This window comes from Streptopelia decaocto, assembly GCF_964273445.1.
Source record: "Streptopelia decaocto genome assembly, chromosome: 1".
Lineage (NCBI taxonomy): Eukaryota > Metazoa > Chordata > Aves > Columbiformes > Columbidae > Streptopelia > Streptopelia decaocto.
Window position 1 is genome coordinate 119,586,058 of NC_138663.1, and position 14,395 is coordinate 119,600,452.

Sequence of the window (14,395 nt, forward strand, 5' to 3'; positions counted from 1 at the left end):
GGAAGAACCTTTTCCTGATGTCCAACCTAAACCTCCCCTGGCACATCTTCCTGACATTCTCTCGGGTTCTGTCATTGGTCACCAGAGAGAAGAGATCAGCGTCTGCCCCTCCTCCTCCCCTTGTGAGGAAGCTGCAGCTGCCATGAGGTCTCCCCTCAGCCTCCTCTTCTCCAGGCTGAACAAACCAAGTGACTTTAGCCGCTCCTCATACGGCTTCCTCTCCAAACCCTTCACCAACTTGGTAGCCCTCTTCTGGACACTCTCCAGTAGCTTTATATCCTTTTTATCCTGTGTTGCCCAGAACTGCACACAGTGCTCCAGGTGAGACCACACCAGTGCAGAGCAGAGCAGGACAATCACCTCCCTGGCCTGGCTGGCAACTCTGTGCTGGATGCACCCAGAACACGGGTGGCCCTCTTGGGTGCCAGAGCACACTGCTGGCTCATGTGAAGCTAGAAAGTCACTGTAGCTTTTTTGAGCACGATATTGGAGTTTCAGACACTAGGTCTGCATTCATCTAAGTACTTCAGTATTAGTGTCATTATCACAGTGTCTAAGTAAAATTCTCCCATCTTCACTGTTGTCCCAGGCAAGGTGCAAAAGTCAGCTCTAACACGACAGGTCAGCACCTTCCCTCCTTCATAATTCCTACAGCCAAACTGTAGAAGCACTGACACAGAGGCTGTAGGAATTAATGTCAAGAGGTGGAGAATTTCCTACATGGTTGGGTTTGTTTTTAAAAGGTTCTTGTGATACAAATGAACCTTTTGACAAAGCAGATCAAAACCTCTGTAGTGATCCTTCAGCAAAGGATGTTATGAGTCAAAACAGGTTAAAGCAATATAATAGCAGCATTGCACATGCATGTGGAAGTCTCAACTCCCATCTGGATACCCCAGACCAAATTCTGTAGTGAAACTCTACTCACCCTGGAAATGGGGACACCACTGTTTTCTGTGCACACTTGAGTCCTCTGCTGCTGAGGTCTTACTCCAGGTTGAACTGTGAAGCAAACTTCCCATGCAATGATTGAAAATAGGTCATTCTTATGGGACATCCCATTCCATTTGTGCAACGGAAAGTCTCCCCCATTCTGCTAAGGGCCAGCAGGAAGCTGCTGAACCTTGAAATCAACTTGACATTGTGGCTGTCAGACAAAAAGATGCAATCAGTAGTGGGCTATAATTCTTGCCTCCTTCTTTTCGAGTACTTTTTTTAATCACAGGAGTGCAATTTTAAAATAAAAAATCCTGTTATAATAAAGACCACCTCAAGTGAAAAAAAGACCTGAAGAAGGCTGTCACTGTGTGTAATCTGCAGTAGGCTGACCTAGAGCTGAGAATCACTGTATTTCAGCCCAAACACGTATTTGATTCCATTATTCCGAAGTACCCTTTTCCCTCTAACTTTTTGATAGCATTTTACATTTGATAGCTCCCATGACAAAGGGAAATAGTATATGGTAAGAGTGCATGACACAACATATTATTGTGTAAGCTACCACAAAATCTTAAATTAAGTGTGCTGTGAAGAAATACATCAAACCACTCTGGGTCACTGCTCCAAAGCCTTGTAGCACTGTAAGACAGTGCAAAGCATAAGCCTAAATAGCAGTAGACAGCATGAACAAACTGTAACCTCAAAATAACTGCACAAGGCAACTTTTCAAGAGTAATGAATTTGGAGGCGGCATCAACTTTGTTATTAATTCTAATCAGTCAAAGGTAGGGTTGTAGCCTTACCCGCATATCGGCAACAGCTTAAGGGAATTATTCTGTCATTTTCATAGACTGCATGATGCAAATATTAAGTTTGATAAAACCTTTCCATTCTAGCTGCAAGAAAAATTGCTGATGAGGTGCAGTGAAATAGTGTCCACGCTCCCAGTCAGGCAGAGGGAGCCACCACAGCCTGTGCTCTGGAGAGGAACAGCCCACGTGTTATCAGAAGCCAGAGCCTGGTCCCAACTTCTTGTTGAAGCAAACAGGATATAATGTCATGGATGTGATCAAGCCCCGCAAAGCCTAACCCATGGGCAGGTGCCCAGCATCCCCACCCCAGCCCAGGTACCTTGCAGCAGGAACCCGGCCATGTGTCAAATTAAATGCAGACAGAAAGTGGCTCAGCTGGCTGGTTCCTGCTCACCAGCCGCCCTTCACTCTGCAGCACTGCTCAAGTCTCTGTGCTGTTCAGCTCCCCACCTGTTGAACAGGAATAATAAGCATTTAGAGAATAAATTAAAGTTTTAATTACGCATTTTAATTTAGTTAGTCCTGAATGATGACAGGACTATCCAAAGTAGGAACTAATTGCTGATTCCAAGTACATGGAGCTAATAGGCACATGGAGCTAGTAGGACCTGTTTTGTTCACATTTGAAAGCAAAGCAATTAAAATGTTGCCATGTTAGGCTGGCTGCCTAAAAAAAATGTCTCCTTCACCTAATCCCCATAATTTAGTTTGCCTTCTGCAATAAAACAAGAACAAAATTCATCTTGCAACTCTGACTGCATAGCTCTGAGCCAGGAATGGGAACAGGGGAGTGAAAGAACAGTATCCACCATGGTGTATGTCTTTCACAGAGAAGTGGCAACTCTTATGACGCTGGTCACAGCACACAAAGCTTTAACTAAACATTAAATATAATCATAATAAAGAAAAACACAATGAAGTAAGATAGCAATTAACTACTGCTTAGGTAACTTGCTCAGCAATCAAGTATTTGCACAACACTCAGTCATGATTCCCTAGCCTGTGCACACGTAAAACAAAGAAACCGAAGAGCTGTCATTAAGACCTAACAGAAACCTGCAACATATACAAAAGCTCATTACAGCTGATTAAAAATGCTTTGAGTTTAAAGGTGTGAGACAGCCATTAAGGGCAACCATCAGAGGTCTCACCAGCTCACAGTGCTTTTAAAATACAGTATGCAGCGAGGGGAACAGGTGCAAGTGTCAGCCCGCTGCACTGCAACCTAATCACACCACTGCTGTCCCCCATGCCAGGCAGCAGGGACAGATGGACAGATGGCGTGGGGAGCTGCAGACCCAGGACAGGCAGGGGCAGGCAGCTGCTCCTCCACCACCACCCATCACAGCAAGGCCTGAGACATAAGCCTTGTGGTTTTTGTTGGTCTCCAAAGCTCCTTCTCAACTAGACCATTCTTTCCAGTTATAGTTTTAGTTAATTTAGAATTAATTATTTGGGTCTCTTAACTTCCCAGCTTATTTTGAAGAAGTCAAATTAATGCTGGGCTAAGTAGCTCCAAAGGCTCCCCAGCTTTCATCCTCCCTGAAGAGATCCAATTAAAAGAGGACACTAGTCAAAATGTCAGACCAAAATCATTTTTAAAGTCATTGTGCGACAGAACTATGGCTACATATAAACCATTCAATTACTGAATAAATCACGCAATACTTGGAAACCTAAAGCCTAAAACTTCCTCACACAAAATGCAGCTTCCTCTGTCAATCAAAGGCATGCTCAGAACTTACAGCAAATAAGTCACATTTCCTTTTACAGGGCAAATTAAAACATGGAGTATAATAAAATGTGTGTAAATTACACCATAATATATGATAAGGGTGTAAATGCAGAAAAAACATTCCAGAAACTCTGCTGACTGCAGAGCTGAAGGACCTCTGAGCCAGCACAGGCAAAGGCTGCTGAAGCTGTACCGTGCAGAGCTGCAGAAATCTCTCTGTTCTGCTTCCAGAGCCATTCAGGTCACACTGGCAATCACTTCAAGGTTCTCCGCAACTGTGGCATGTTTTAATCTGGAATCTTTGTGATCTACTTATGATTTTTTTTTTCTGTATTACCTTTCTCAAACCCTTAGAGACATTATAAGGTCTCTCTCATACACACATCCCTCACTAGGTAAGTCTTTTACTTGATTTCAACTTACTTGCTTGAAAAATTTACTTACTTGCTCTTTCCTTCTAGTTCTGAAAGTATTTTATCTATCATCTGTAGAAAAGAAACAGGTATTAAGTCATTGCTGAATGAGAGACTAAATTAAAAACTGAGACAGGTCAACATTTCAGATGCTCCTTTGTTTTTAATGAGCTCTAACTCTAACATAATTCAATTCATCTTCTCGCCTCCTGCCGAAATTTGACCCCCTCTTTCCCACCAGACAAATGAATGTTTCCTAACCAAAGCCTCAGGATCACTGAGTACTCGATCTGAGCACAGGAAGGTTTCAGAGGAACTTCAGGGTTGTTATGGTTTTTTTTATTTAACCTCATCACCATTATAATGAAAACTCCAGATTTCCTGATCCCTTCGAAATTAAATTTCTGCAGCAGAGAGAGGGATCAGAAACACTACAGTTTAAGGAAGGGCACACTCCTTTGGGGAAACCCATCCGAAGGGTCACCGATCTCATTGTGCCACCAAGGAGCAGCAAAGGAACTGGTAGGAGACCAGCCCAGAGGGGTGCCCAAGATAGCAGCAGAGACCCTGCAGCCAGCCCTCTCTGCCCCCAGCCTGCTGATGCCCTCCTCCTGGGGCAGGGACATTCTACCCAACACTGCACCCATGATTCTGGGTCTGCTAGAGCGCTGCAAAACTAATGACCCTGTGGGGAGGCTGCTGCGCAGCCTGTTTCTCAAATGTATAGTGCTCCGTGAGCTGCAAAGTTCCTCTCCCTCTGTCATTTTGTGGGAAAGAAGATCTCCTTCGGACTAAAAATTGCATAGGAAATCTAACAAGAGATGATTTTGTGTCCTTTCCCCGCTTTCCCAACTGTGAAATGAACAGAAAAATGGTAAGATTTTTATATTTCCATTGGTGCGTTACTTGAGACTTGAAATAGGAACATGCCTTGTTCTGCAAAACCAAGAAAAGCGAAGGCTTGAGTATTTTTGTCAGGCATAAGGAAAGAGAAATTAGATGAGTAAGCAGGGTTGAAGTACGGTCGCATTTCTGCCTGGCTGTAGCAGGTAGGTATGGTGCAGCAGTTTTCGCGCTGAAGCTTTCCCTGACAGTCACCCACTGCTCTGCAGAGTCTGAGGCACTGCAGCAAGTGCAGAGAAATGCTGGAGAAGGGCTGAAGTACCACAGGGTGGTAACAGCGGGTAAATGCCTTTCCAAATGTGATGTTGTAAGTGAAAAAGACAAGAAACGGCAGCTTTCACCTATCAGAAGCAAGCTGTCTGAGCTTGGAGAGGAGGCTGAAGAGAATGAAGGCAGAATTATGTGAAGCAGTTTGCACAGCCCTGTAAAAGAGCAGAGATATTAAACTACCAAAGTTTCCTCTTCCTGAGACTTTCTGTATGACTTTATACGATGCCAGCAGTGCAGAGAAAAAATGTGCCTTTCTACTGACTACCATTTCTGCCCAAAAAATTAAACTTATTTTTTAAAATTGCTTATGATTACCTTCTAAATAACTGATGTGTGGCAGGCTTGTCCAGGGGTTATGTAACTGTATTTACTAAGTATTTGACACATACTGCTCAGCTGGATTTTGCTTAGTAATACTTAGCTAATAATGTGAAACTAATTAAAGGAAAACGATCACATTCTCTCCACATACTCCTTTTTAGTTGGCAGCATGTTTTTGCTTCTTTTTCCTGGTCCACTGGTTTCCCCCTTCACTCTTGAGCATTAATATTTTATTGTAGTGCTTCCCTGAGTGGTTTACCTAAGATGGGGCAGGTTCTCCAAATCACAGACCCCTGCCATGGCCGGTGTTTCTTCACCCAGAGGACACCCTAGACTACACTTTGAGCTTGGAACAGCTGCCTCTTTGCATGTCTCTCAACAAAATACAGTATCTTACAGATTTTTTTTTTCCCTATAGCAGCTCCCAGAGCTGTAAATGGAAGGTAACAAAGAAGTTAGTCCCTGTTATCTGAAGTCAACATCACACACTATCACAACGTCCTTCAGGAGTTTTGCTGATATTTGTGGATTGTCCACCAGCCCAAACCTCAAAGCAGCATAACTAAAGGGCCACTCCAACCTTTAGAGGAGCCAAGTGAACCCATGGATCTCAGGTTCAGGGCTTGGTTCTGGCAGAGAAAAGCTTTTGTATAAATTCCTCAGTTACCGTGGGTAAGTGCTGAACATAGTAGCATGGGTTTGTTACATGTCGGGGAACCAAAGGATGGCATGGTGCAAGACACATATGCTCTCAAGAAACCATCTGAGACTCATCAATGGGTGAGTTACCCATTGATGGAATACAGGAAGAACTGCATTTAATAAAGCAATGTTAATCTTTGCTCACAGACTCAGCACTTGTTGTTATGTACATGCACAGAAGGAAAGGACATGAAATACGTTACACACTATAAAATTGCTTTCTAAGTTCAACCTCATATGATGTCAAATCTAATTCTTTTCTGGCATGTGCCTCTTTACATACACTTCTCTGCCTATAAGAAAAAATGATTAAGGATTTGGGAAAGCTGTGGGTCCTTGTTACAGCACTTCTTCCATTTCTGTTACAGGAATGACCTGCCAAGCTCGAAGTTCATACATCACGAGTGAGATCCTGTGGGGTTATCGTTTCACCCCTGTCCTCACTCTGGAGGATGGATTTTATGAAGTTGACTACAACAGTTTTCATGAAACATATGAGACCAACACACCAGTTTACAGTGCCAAAGAGCTGGCAGAGATGGCCAGCCGAGCCCAGCTGCCCCTGACGTGGTCTGTTTCCAGCAAGTTGGACCAGCATGCTGAGCTGGAAACTGAAGAGGAAGAAAAGAATCAAGATGACCAAAATGAGAGAAATGGTGATGTGGCCAACTTGGAGAATGAATCCAAAGTGTAGAACCACCAGAGGCACAAGGGCCACACCATCTCCTTTATCTTCTCCCTCTTTGTTCCCCTTTTCTTTCTCCAACATGCCTTTTTTTTTTCTTTCTTGTTATTCTTAATTCCAGGAAAATAAATACTTAAGATACGAAATATGTACCTGCCCAATTTAAACTGAAGAGATTCACAGACTAAGCAAAGGCATGGGTTAAAGCTGCAATACCCATTATCGATGGTGGAATATGAATCCCCACCCTGGTAATGACTGCTGGTTTCCTCAGCACCTCTCTGAGTTCAGACCTCCAGGTTTATCCACATCAACAACAACAACAAAATAAAACAAAAGCAATGGCAATATATACAAGGGATTTAAAAGGAAAGACTAATTAATGCTCATCAAAGTAATGGGCCTTGAATCCAGTTCTTATGTATTTTAGGATGGTTTCACAAACCAGGTGACAAGCCTCTACGAAATGGGCCTTGCAGCTTTAAGGCAAAGGTGAGCAGAAGGATCTGCAATCCAACACGATACTGTACATATGCCTTATGTAATTAATTTCTCTTTACATCTAGTAATAAACACTGCATGTACAAAAGTACTGTAGTAAAGAACTTCTAAATAATGTACATAGATGTGTAATTAATGTAGGGTTAGAAACAAGAGTTCTAGAAATACTGGGATGCAAAAGCTAACTACCCACCAAGTAGACATTTCTCTTCAAATATTTGGAGTGTAACTGGTTTTTTTCCCCTATATCTATGGCTCTTCTAGTGCATGACATTTTCTTCAGTGTACCAGACTGGCAGCTATTTAGAGTACCTCACTGTTTGCCAAACAGATCATTTCACTGACTCTAAAAAGCCATAAGTCTGGGAGAGAGCAGGGTAGAGAAATTGTAACATAATTACTAATATACTGTGAAAATGTTTACAAATAAGGCAAACCATTCCTGGTTATTTTTTTGGCAGTTCAACCTAAACTTTAGACTGTGGCAAACTCATAGCAAATCAGAATTTGCTATATACTTTTAATATAGCAAGCATGTTTCATGTGGAGCTATTATCCTTTATGTGCAATATCTAGGTAAACTTTTCCCTTCTCCCCACCCAAAACCATGGGATGTCAGCAGAGTAATTTGCTACACGAACAGCACAAGCCATTGACAACCAAATGTTGCATCTTAGCGAGTAGATTTTAGCTACTCAGCTGAGAAAGAAACAGCTGAATTTCATCTGAAGCCGTGATCAATGAAATGCATTTGTTGACAGCACTGGTGCTCAGCCAGTCCAGTAGAGTCATGGATGGTGTGACATCCCTGTGGGATGTGCTTTAGGGGGGTTTATCACATGGTTCCTGCCACCCATGCTCATGACAGTTGTTCCCTAATGACTTCCTTCACCTTAGGTTAGCTCCTTGGCTGTTGTAAATCAGTGTAAATCCTGTATATTCTGACTTGACAACTTTAAAATTACCAGGGCAGTGATAATTTGCATAGCTTACACAGCAACACTCATGTGAGCAGAGGAGCTGACATGTACGGTCATGTTTTCACAGACATGCTCCGTAAGGGGCTGTTCACACAGCGTGGCATTGCCCAGTACTAAGGACCACTCAGTCAGGCCCGGCGTGCATAAAATACTACCTGTTGAAAAAAGCATTGCTTTCAGTGGGCTTCTGCTCAGGCCCATCAAGAGCAGCCTTTCCATCAGTGAAGGAGAAGCAGCTGCAGCCTTAATTTGGTTTTGTTTGTTGGTTGTTTTTTTTATACCTGCTTATTCCAGAAAGAAAGAATACACTGAAGAGAATCTGAAGCATATTTGTACAGAAACATTTACGTTAAAATAGAAGAGAGAAAAAAAAAATCACCTCAGGAGAAACTTAGTGGGTGGGTGGAAATTTTGCACTGTGATATAGCTTTCACATTAAATTCACACCTATTTTCCTTTTTCTTTGCTGAAACAACTGCCCCTCGCTAATTTTCACAGAGAGTGGGTAATAGGTGGGGGTTTCTGTAGGTCCTCTAGCTGTGCTTCGTGCTGAGGTGGGCAGAGTCAGGTGCAGGGAAAGAGCTGCACACCAGGGACTGGCAGGTCAGGCTGGATGGAAGGTGTTTTTTTGTTTCAGCTCTGAACATTTTGCCTAAAAGGCTTTCACAAAGCAGTGTGATGTAAGGAATGGTGCAGGATATGGATTCTTGTTCCCTCCACCCAGGATGGCTGGTTATGAATCTTGGTAAAGGTTACTTATGCTTAACTCCTCTGAGATAACACTCACATGGCCACAGACTTTTTAAAGCTCATTCTTCTGCCACATCACCGCCAGCTGCCAAGTGCTCCAGTTCATCCATCACAACCCACCTATAAGGCCACCCATGTGGGGTACTGAGTGTTCTTAAGGAAGGGTGGCTCCAGAGCTCCACTGGAAGACAGAAACCTTCCAGCAGAGGAGTCAGGGGTACCACGGCATCGGTAGCGACCAGCCGCACGCACGCATCAGTTCTAGTGCAAGGTGCATGAGCTGAAAGCAAAGCATTCCTTTGAGGATAAACCTGCTTTTTGCTCTTGTAATTTACTGGGCCACTCTATAATTCGTTGCTGCAGTTTAACAAAAGTTTGCGTTAATTAGAACAGCAGCTCAGGGCCCTAATTAAACCTTTTTTGTGTCCTTTAGCACAAAAAAATAGACTTTCCGCCTCTGGGGCATGCGCATGTGTAAGCTATATTTTTGTGAATAGGGCACTTAAAGCTTAAGGTGTGTGTGTTTGTCTCTTTCTCTCTCTCTCCCTGTATTTTATTGTCTTTGGTATTAATGTAGTACGGACTGTAAAGTTTATGAAATTTCAATTTTGTAACATAAGCTTAAAAAAATAATAGAAGCCTCCAAAGCTTTCAACTGGGAAGCTTCATGTAACTTTGTACTAGAATGTCCCTATCAAACACCTCTATTTTTCTACAATGATTGATTAAGCAGTTTAACAATGTATTTTGTGTCAATGATTTCAACTGAACTGGTAAAAAAGACAATTAAGAATTGAATGCTGTTAATTAACAATGGATTTTCAAGCCGTATATACTGAGTGGTGTTTTCATTAAGAGTAAATAATTTAACCTGGGAAATTCATCTCCTAATCCTAAACAATATACTATGAAATATCCATGCCCTATAGGAATTTTTTTGGCAAATCACATTTAAGGAACATGAATATAGCAACATTTTAATATAATTTCCTACATAATTAACCAAGACCCATCCATTTCTATATAATTTACAAATATATTTTGATGTCTTTTTCTCAGAGTATCTTGTGATTTCCAAGAGCAAAAGAATTTCCAGAGACAAATGTGAGCTCTCCATAATCTAGTGAAGCTCTCAGTTCCTTCTTCAATGAACAGTGGAGTGGAGCATCTCCCTTATGAGGAAAGGCTGAGGGAGCTGGGTCTCTTTAGATTGCAGAAGAGGAGACTGAGGGGTGACCTCATTAATGTTTATAAATATGTAAAGGGTGAGTGTCACGAGGATGGAGCCAGGCTCTTCTCAGTGACAACCAATGATAGGACAAGGGGCAATGGGTATAAACTGGAACACAGGAGGTTCCACTTAAATACAAGAAGAAATTTCTTCACAGTGAGGGTGCCAGAGCACTGGAACAGACTGCCCAGGGAGGCTGTGGAGTCTCCTTCTCTGAAGATATTCAAAACCCACCTGGACACATTCCTGTGTAACCTCATCTAGGTGTTCCTGCTCTGGCAGGAGGATTAGACTAGATGATGAGGTCTCTTCCAATCCCTAACATTCTGTGATTCTGTGAACAGAAGTGCTTTATACAGACTTCATGCATAGTGTTGCACAGTCCTCTCTGGCTCCTTCTCCTTCTCACTTTTTTTTTTCTTTTTTCCTTCGTCTATTTTTTTTTAATAACATACTCATTGTTTCTTCCTTGCCCAGATCTTTCAGATATTGATGACAGACACAGTTATACTGCTTTTAATGGAGCAACAAAAATTTATACCAGGCAAGAATTCTACCTTCAGCAAGTACTTCAAGCTCAAGCTTACTGTTTAGCAGTAAATACAGTCTTACCAACATTAAAATAAATTTCAGAAATTATTTCAAAATAAACACTAAAAAAGGCAAACATTCTCTTAGATGTGTATAGCTGTTATGATCTAGACCTTTGCCCTACAAAACCATAATCATTGGCATTGATGTAAGCCATCCCAACAAATGCAACCTTTGTGATCAAAGTTGAATGACTGCTTCTATGAAGGGCCTTGCTGCAATCATGCAGGTACCTGCAGCATATGTGGAGAGGATTGCGTAGCCCTGAGTGATAGCCCTGTGCATCCCTTGCAAGGCAGATGAAGGAGGTGGCATGCCAGAGAAAAGTCACCAGCTGCCCAGCCAGGTGGAACAAGTTGCTGGCAAATGCAAGAGGAAAATGCTTGATGGGTGGTTTGAAGTTAACTTCAGGGCGAGCTCTGGCTTTACTTCTGGTACACGGAAGTGCTCACATCTGGGGTTGCCCATGTTCCTCTGCTGGAGTTTAAGTGGAAACCCAGGGCTCTCAAAACCAGGCAGAAGTTCCTTATTTCACTCAGCTGCATGATATTGGGCTGCCTAGGAGAGAGAAGACCTAGATTCAGTGCCCTCTTCAGCCCAGAGAGTTTTAAAACTGCAACCCTCTTCTCCCAAGGAACTAACTCTGCCATAACAGCGATGGCAGAGTCCCAGCCCTCATGCCAAGGGCTGACTGGCTCTTGACTTCTCCTGCTAGCCCAAAGAAGCTTTAATTCCTTGTGTTTTTAAGGGAAGAATGGAAAACTTCTCATTCCCTGGGTCCATAACATCCTCCATCCTATGGATCAGGGTGCTCACTGGCTAAATGGCAGGGAAAGACATGGTGCTCAGGTGTCTCACCTCCTAAGCCAGCACAGCCATCAGACAGCTGCTGCCTTCAGAGGTGCAGCACCACGACCTTTGCCTGTGTTTCTGAACACAACCAGCTACCGCATCTCCTAAAGGGACAAATCCAGCAAGTCCTGCATTTAATGTGCTCTGAACACCACTCACCAGACCAGCCTTGCCATGAGGTGGAGGTGGAGGGAAGCCAAGTAATTTTCTCTCACTCCAGTTTTGCTGTCAGGCGGGTGCAGTGGCACACAGCCCTGAGAGGATGCATGATGTTACACTCAGAAACCCTGGCCAGGAGGATGAAGGTGTATTTGGGGCTCCTGTTTTTTTGCAGATTTGAATGTAAGCAAGTGTTGAATTTGTACCATTTCCTCCAGTCATTTAATGTGGTTGTGGCTCAATGCTGAAAACGGAATTTGTCTAAATGGCAATGGAACTGTTGATACCTTGGGTAGGACATTTCTTAGCTGCTACTACCAGAGCTTCTGACTGTGAAACACAAACTTTTTACTATTCTGGTTCTCTCTGTCCATCAAAATAACTTTCTTTTCAGAATGTCAGCCTCCTTAACAGCTACATTACCTCACTCAAACACTTTTTAGGCTATAAATCTTAATAAAACAGGAACAAAAGTTGGCTTCTCTTCCGCTCTTTTTCCTTCAGCTCATAAACACGTTGTGTGGGAATGCACTTGGAAAGCAGGCATAAATTTCGGCTTTGCACTGTAAATAATTCTTAAAGACAAGATCTGAAAGCTGTGATTTATTATTCATGTTAAATGATGCTCCTTTATGCTTCCTGAGTGAATTTTAAACTTCTAGGATTTGGCTTTTTGGAGGGGAGAGGTGGTGTTAAACATTCCAGGGCACACTTAATTTTGTGCATTTAGTTTGACCATACTTCTAGCAATTTCCATTTTTTCAGATCCTCTGTATTTCAGTAAGTTATAGTTTAGTGGCAACTTCAGTGTAATGGCAGAAGTATTTTATCACTTGCCATTCTCCCATTTATTGTCTGTGTACTGATGCTCTAACACAGTTTCACACAGATAGCATACAGACATCACATCCAAAGATAGCATTCTGAAGAGACCCGCATATCTTGCTGTTTCATCTCAAGTGTGAAATCTGTTTTCTATTCTAAGCAAATTCACAAGTGTAAACCACAGTTCTTCCCTCATCCTCCCTAACTTGGGTGTCATCCACACAGAATAAAAACTTCAGAGTTTCAAATAATACCAGATGCTTTGAGGTTTTTTTCTCACAGGGTAGGACTGGGGAGAGCCCTCCCAACCTTTTTTTCTTGTTTTTATTTTAGACCAAAAACGGCAGCTGCAAAGTCATAGCTGCACCTCATGGTCAGTCCTCTGGAAGCTACGGGCACCACCCCGCTACCAGCTTGCTTTGAAGTCTGTATCAGCCACTCTTCCAAGCCATAGAGCTCTTTTTCCTCAAATGATTATAGGCAGCCACTAGCACTAACTTTTCTGGAAGGTTTGAACTGGAAGAACTGGTGGAGAGCTGTTACCTCACCACACTTTCCTCCACATGCTTTTCACAACCTGTTGGACTGAAGCTTCCAGCCGAGGAAAGGATAGTGCCTGGCACAAAAGCACAAATCCTCACAGCCACCTTCCCTGGCTGCTTCCCCATTGTTGTGACCAGGAGGACCTTAATTGCTCACTGAAATATCCATACTAAAGGATGTGCAATGTGGTGCTTTAGATGGCACTGTTCTAGTTCAGAAAGGATGGCAATGAGATATACAGTTTTCGGTCCACGTCACATGCGCAGCACATCATACGCAGCCTTTTGCTGAGCTGAGCCAACAGGACTGGAGCATCACACCACTTAAGTGCTCTTTAGACGCCTAAGAAATCTTCCCATTAATGTAACTCTAATCAAAATTAACTCAAAGTAAAAAGGACCTTTTCTAAAAAAAAAAAAAAGATGATGATATCTTAATGAGAAATCTCTAATCTGAAAATATCAGTAAGATCGGGAATGGGGAACCCAAACTGAGTATTGTTCAGACAGTGATAGAACTTATTTCCTTTTCACAGCAACATTTTTGGTTTAGATGGATGGGATGCTACAGCTAACCTCCTGAATCTCCACTTGTGATTTTCAGAAATGCTGAACATTTACCAGCTCTTACCAAGATCAGTAGGAATTAGAAGGCATTTCTGTGAAGAGAGACCATCTGCTCAGATGACTGTGTAAGAACTTTGTGCTGCCTTTTGCTCCTGCTTTTAGGCTCCCTGGGAGATGATGAAGTCAGGGAAGGTCTCCACCTCACTGAAATACCATCCACGTCAAATACATGCCAGACTCCTAAAGAACCCACGCGTGTTGTGGTAGGTTTTAGGCACAAATTTTTAGGCACCCTGGGGACCACTACAGGCACTTTCAAATGTGTTAAAGATGCTACCAAACAAGATTGAAGAATGACTTGACTCTCCTAATGGCATTTTATTGAAATTGGTTTAAGGAACAATAGTGGGACAAAGGGAGGGGGCTGCACAGCTTGCATTTTGCTGTAGGTTCTGTAGGAAAAAATGGAAGCTGTCAGCAGAGAAAACAGCAACCCTCATTTCTAATAAGCTCAATACTTAAAACACAGGAAAACAAGATAACACATTTTCTAATCAAAAGGTAAAATGGTTCATAGCAAATACGAAAGATCCCTGGTAAGGGAAAGGAAGGAATAC

The 14,395-nt window shown here is 42.5% G+C and overlaps 1 protein-coding gene across 1 annotated transcript in view; it reads left to right on the forward strand.

Annotated features, from left to right (window-relative positions):
- The window catches only part of KCNJ6 (potassium inwardly rectifying channel subfamily J member 6), a gene marked incomplete at both ends in the record, with an annotated part of 114,049 nt that extends 107,260 nt beyond the window's left edge, over positions 1-6,789 (forward strand). Inside the window, one exon of the mRNA XM_082072044.1 lies at positions 6,464-6,789. Within this exon, the coding sequence (XP_081928170.1) occupies positions 6,464-6,789 (326 nt within the window). The remainder of the gene's footprint in view (positions 1-6,463) is intronic.
- Between the last annotated feature and the right edge of the window lie 7,606 nt (positions 6,790-14,395).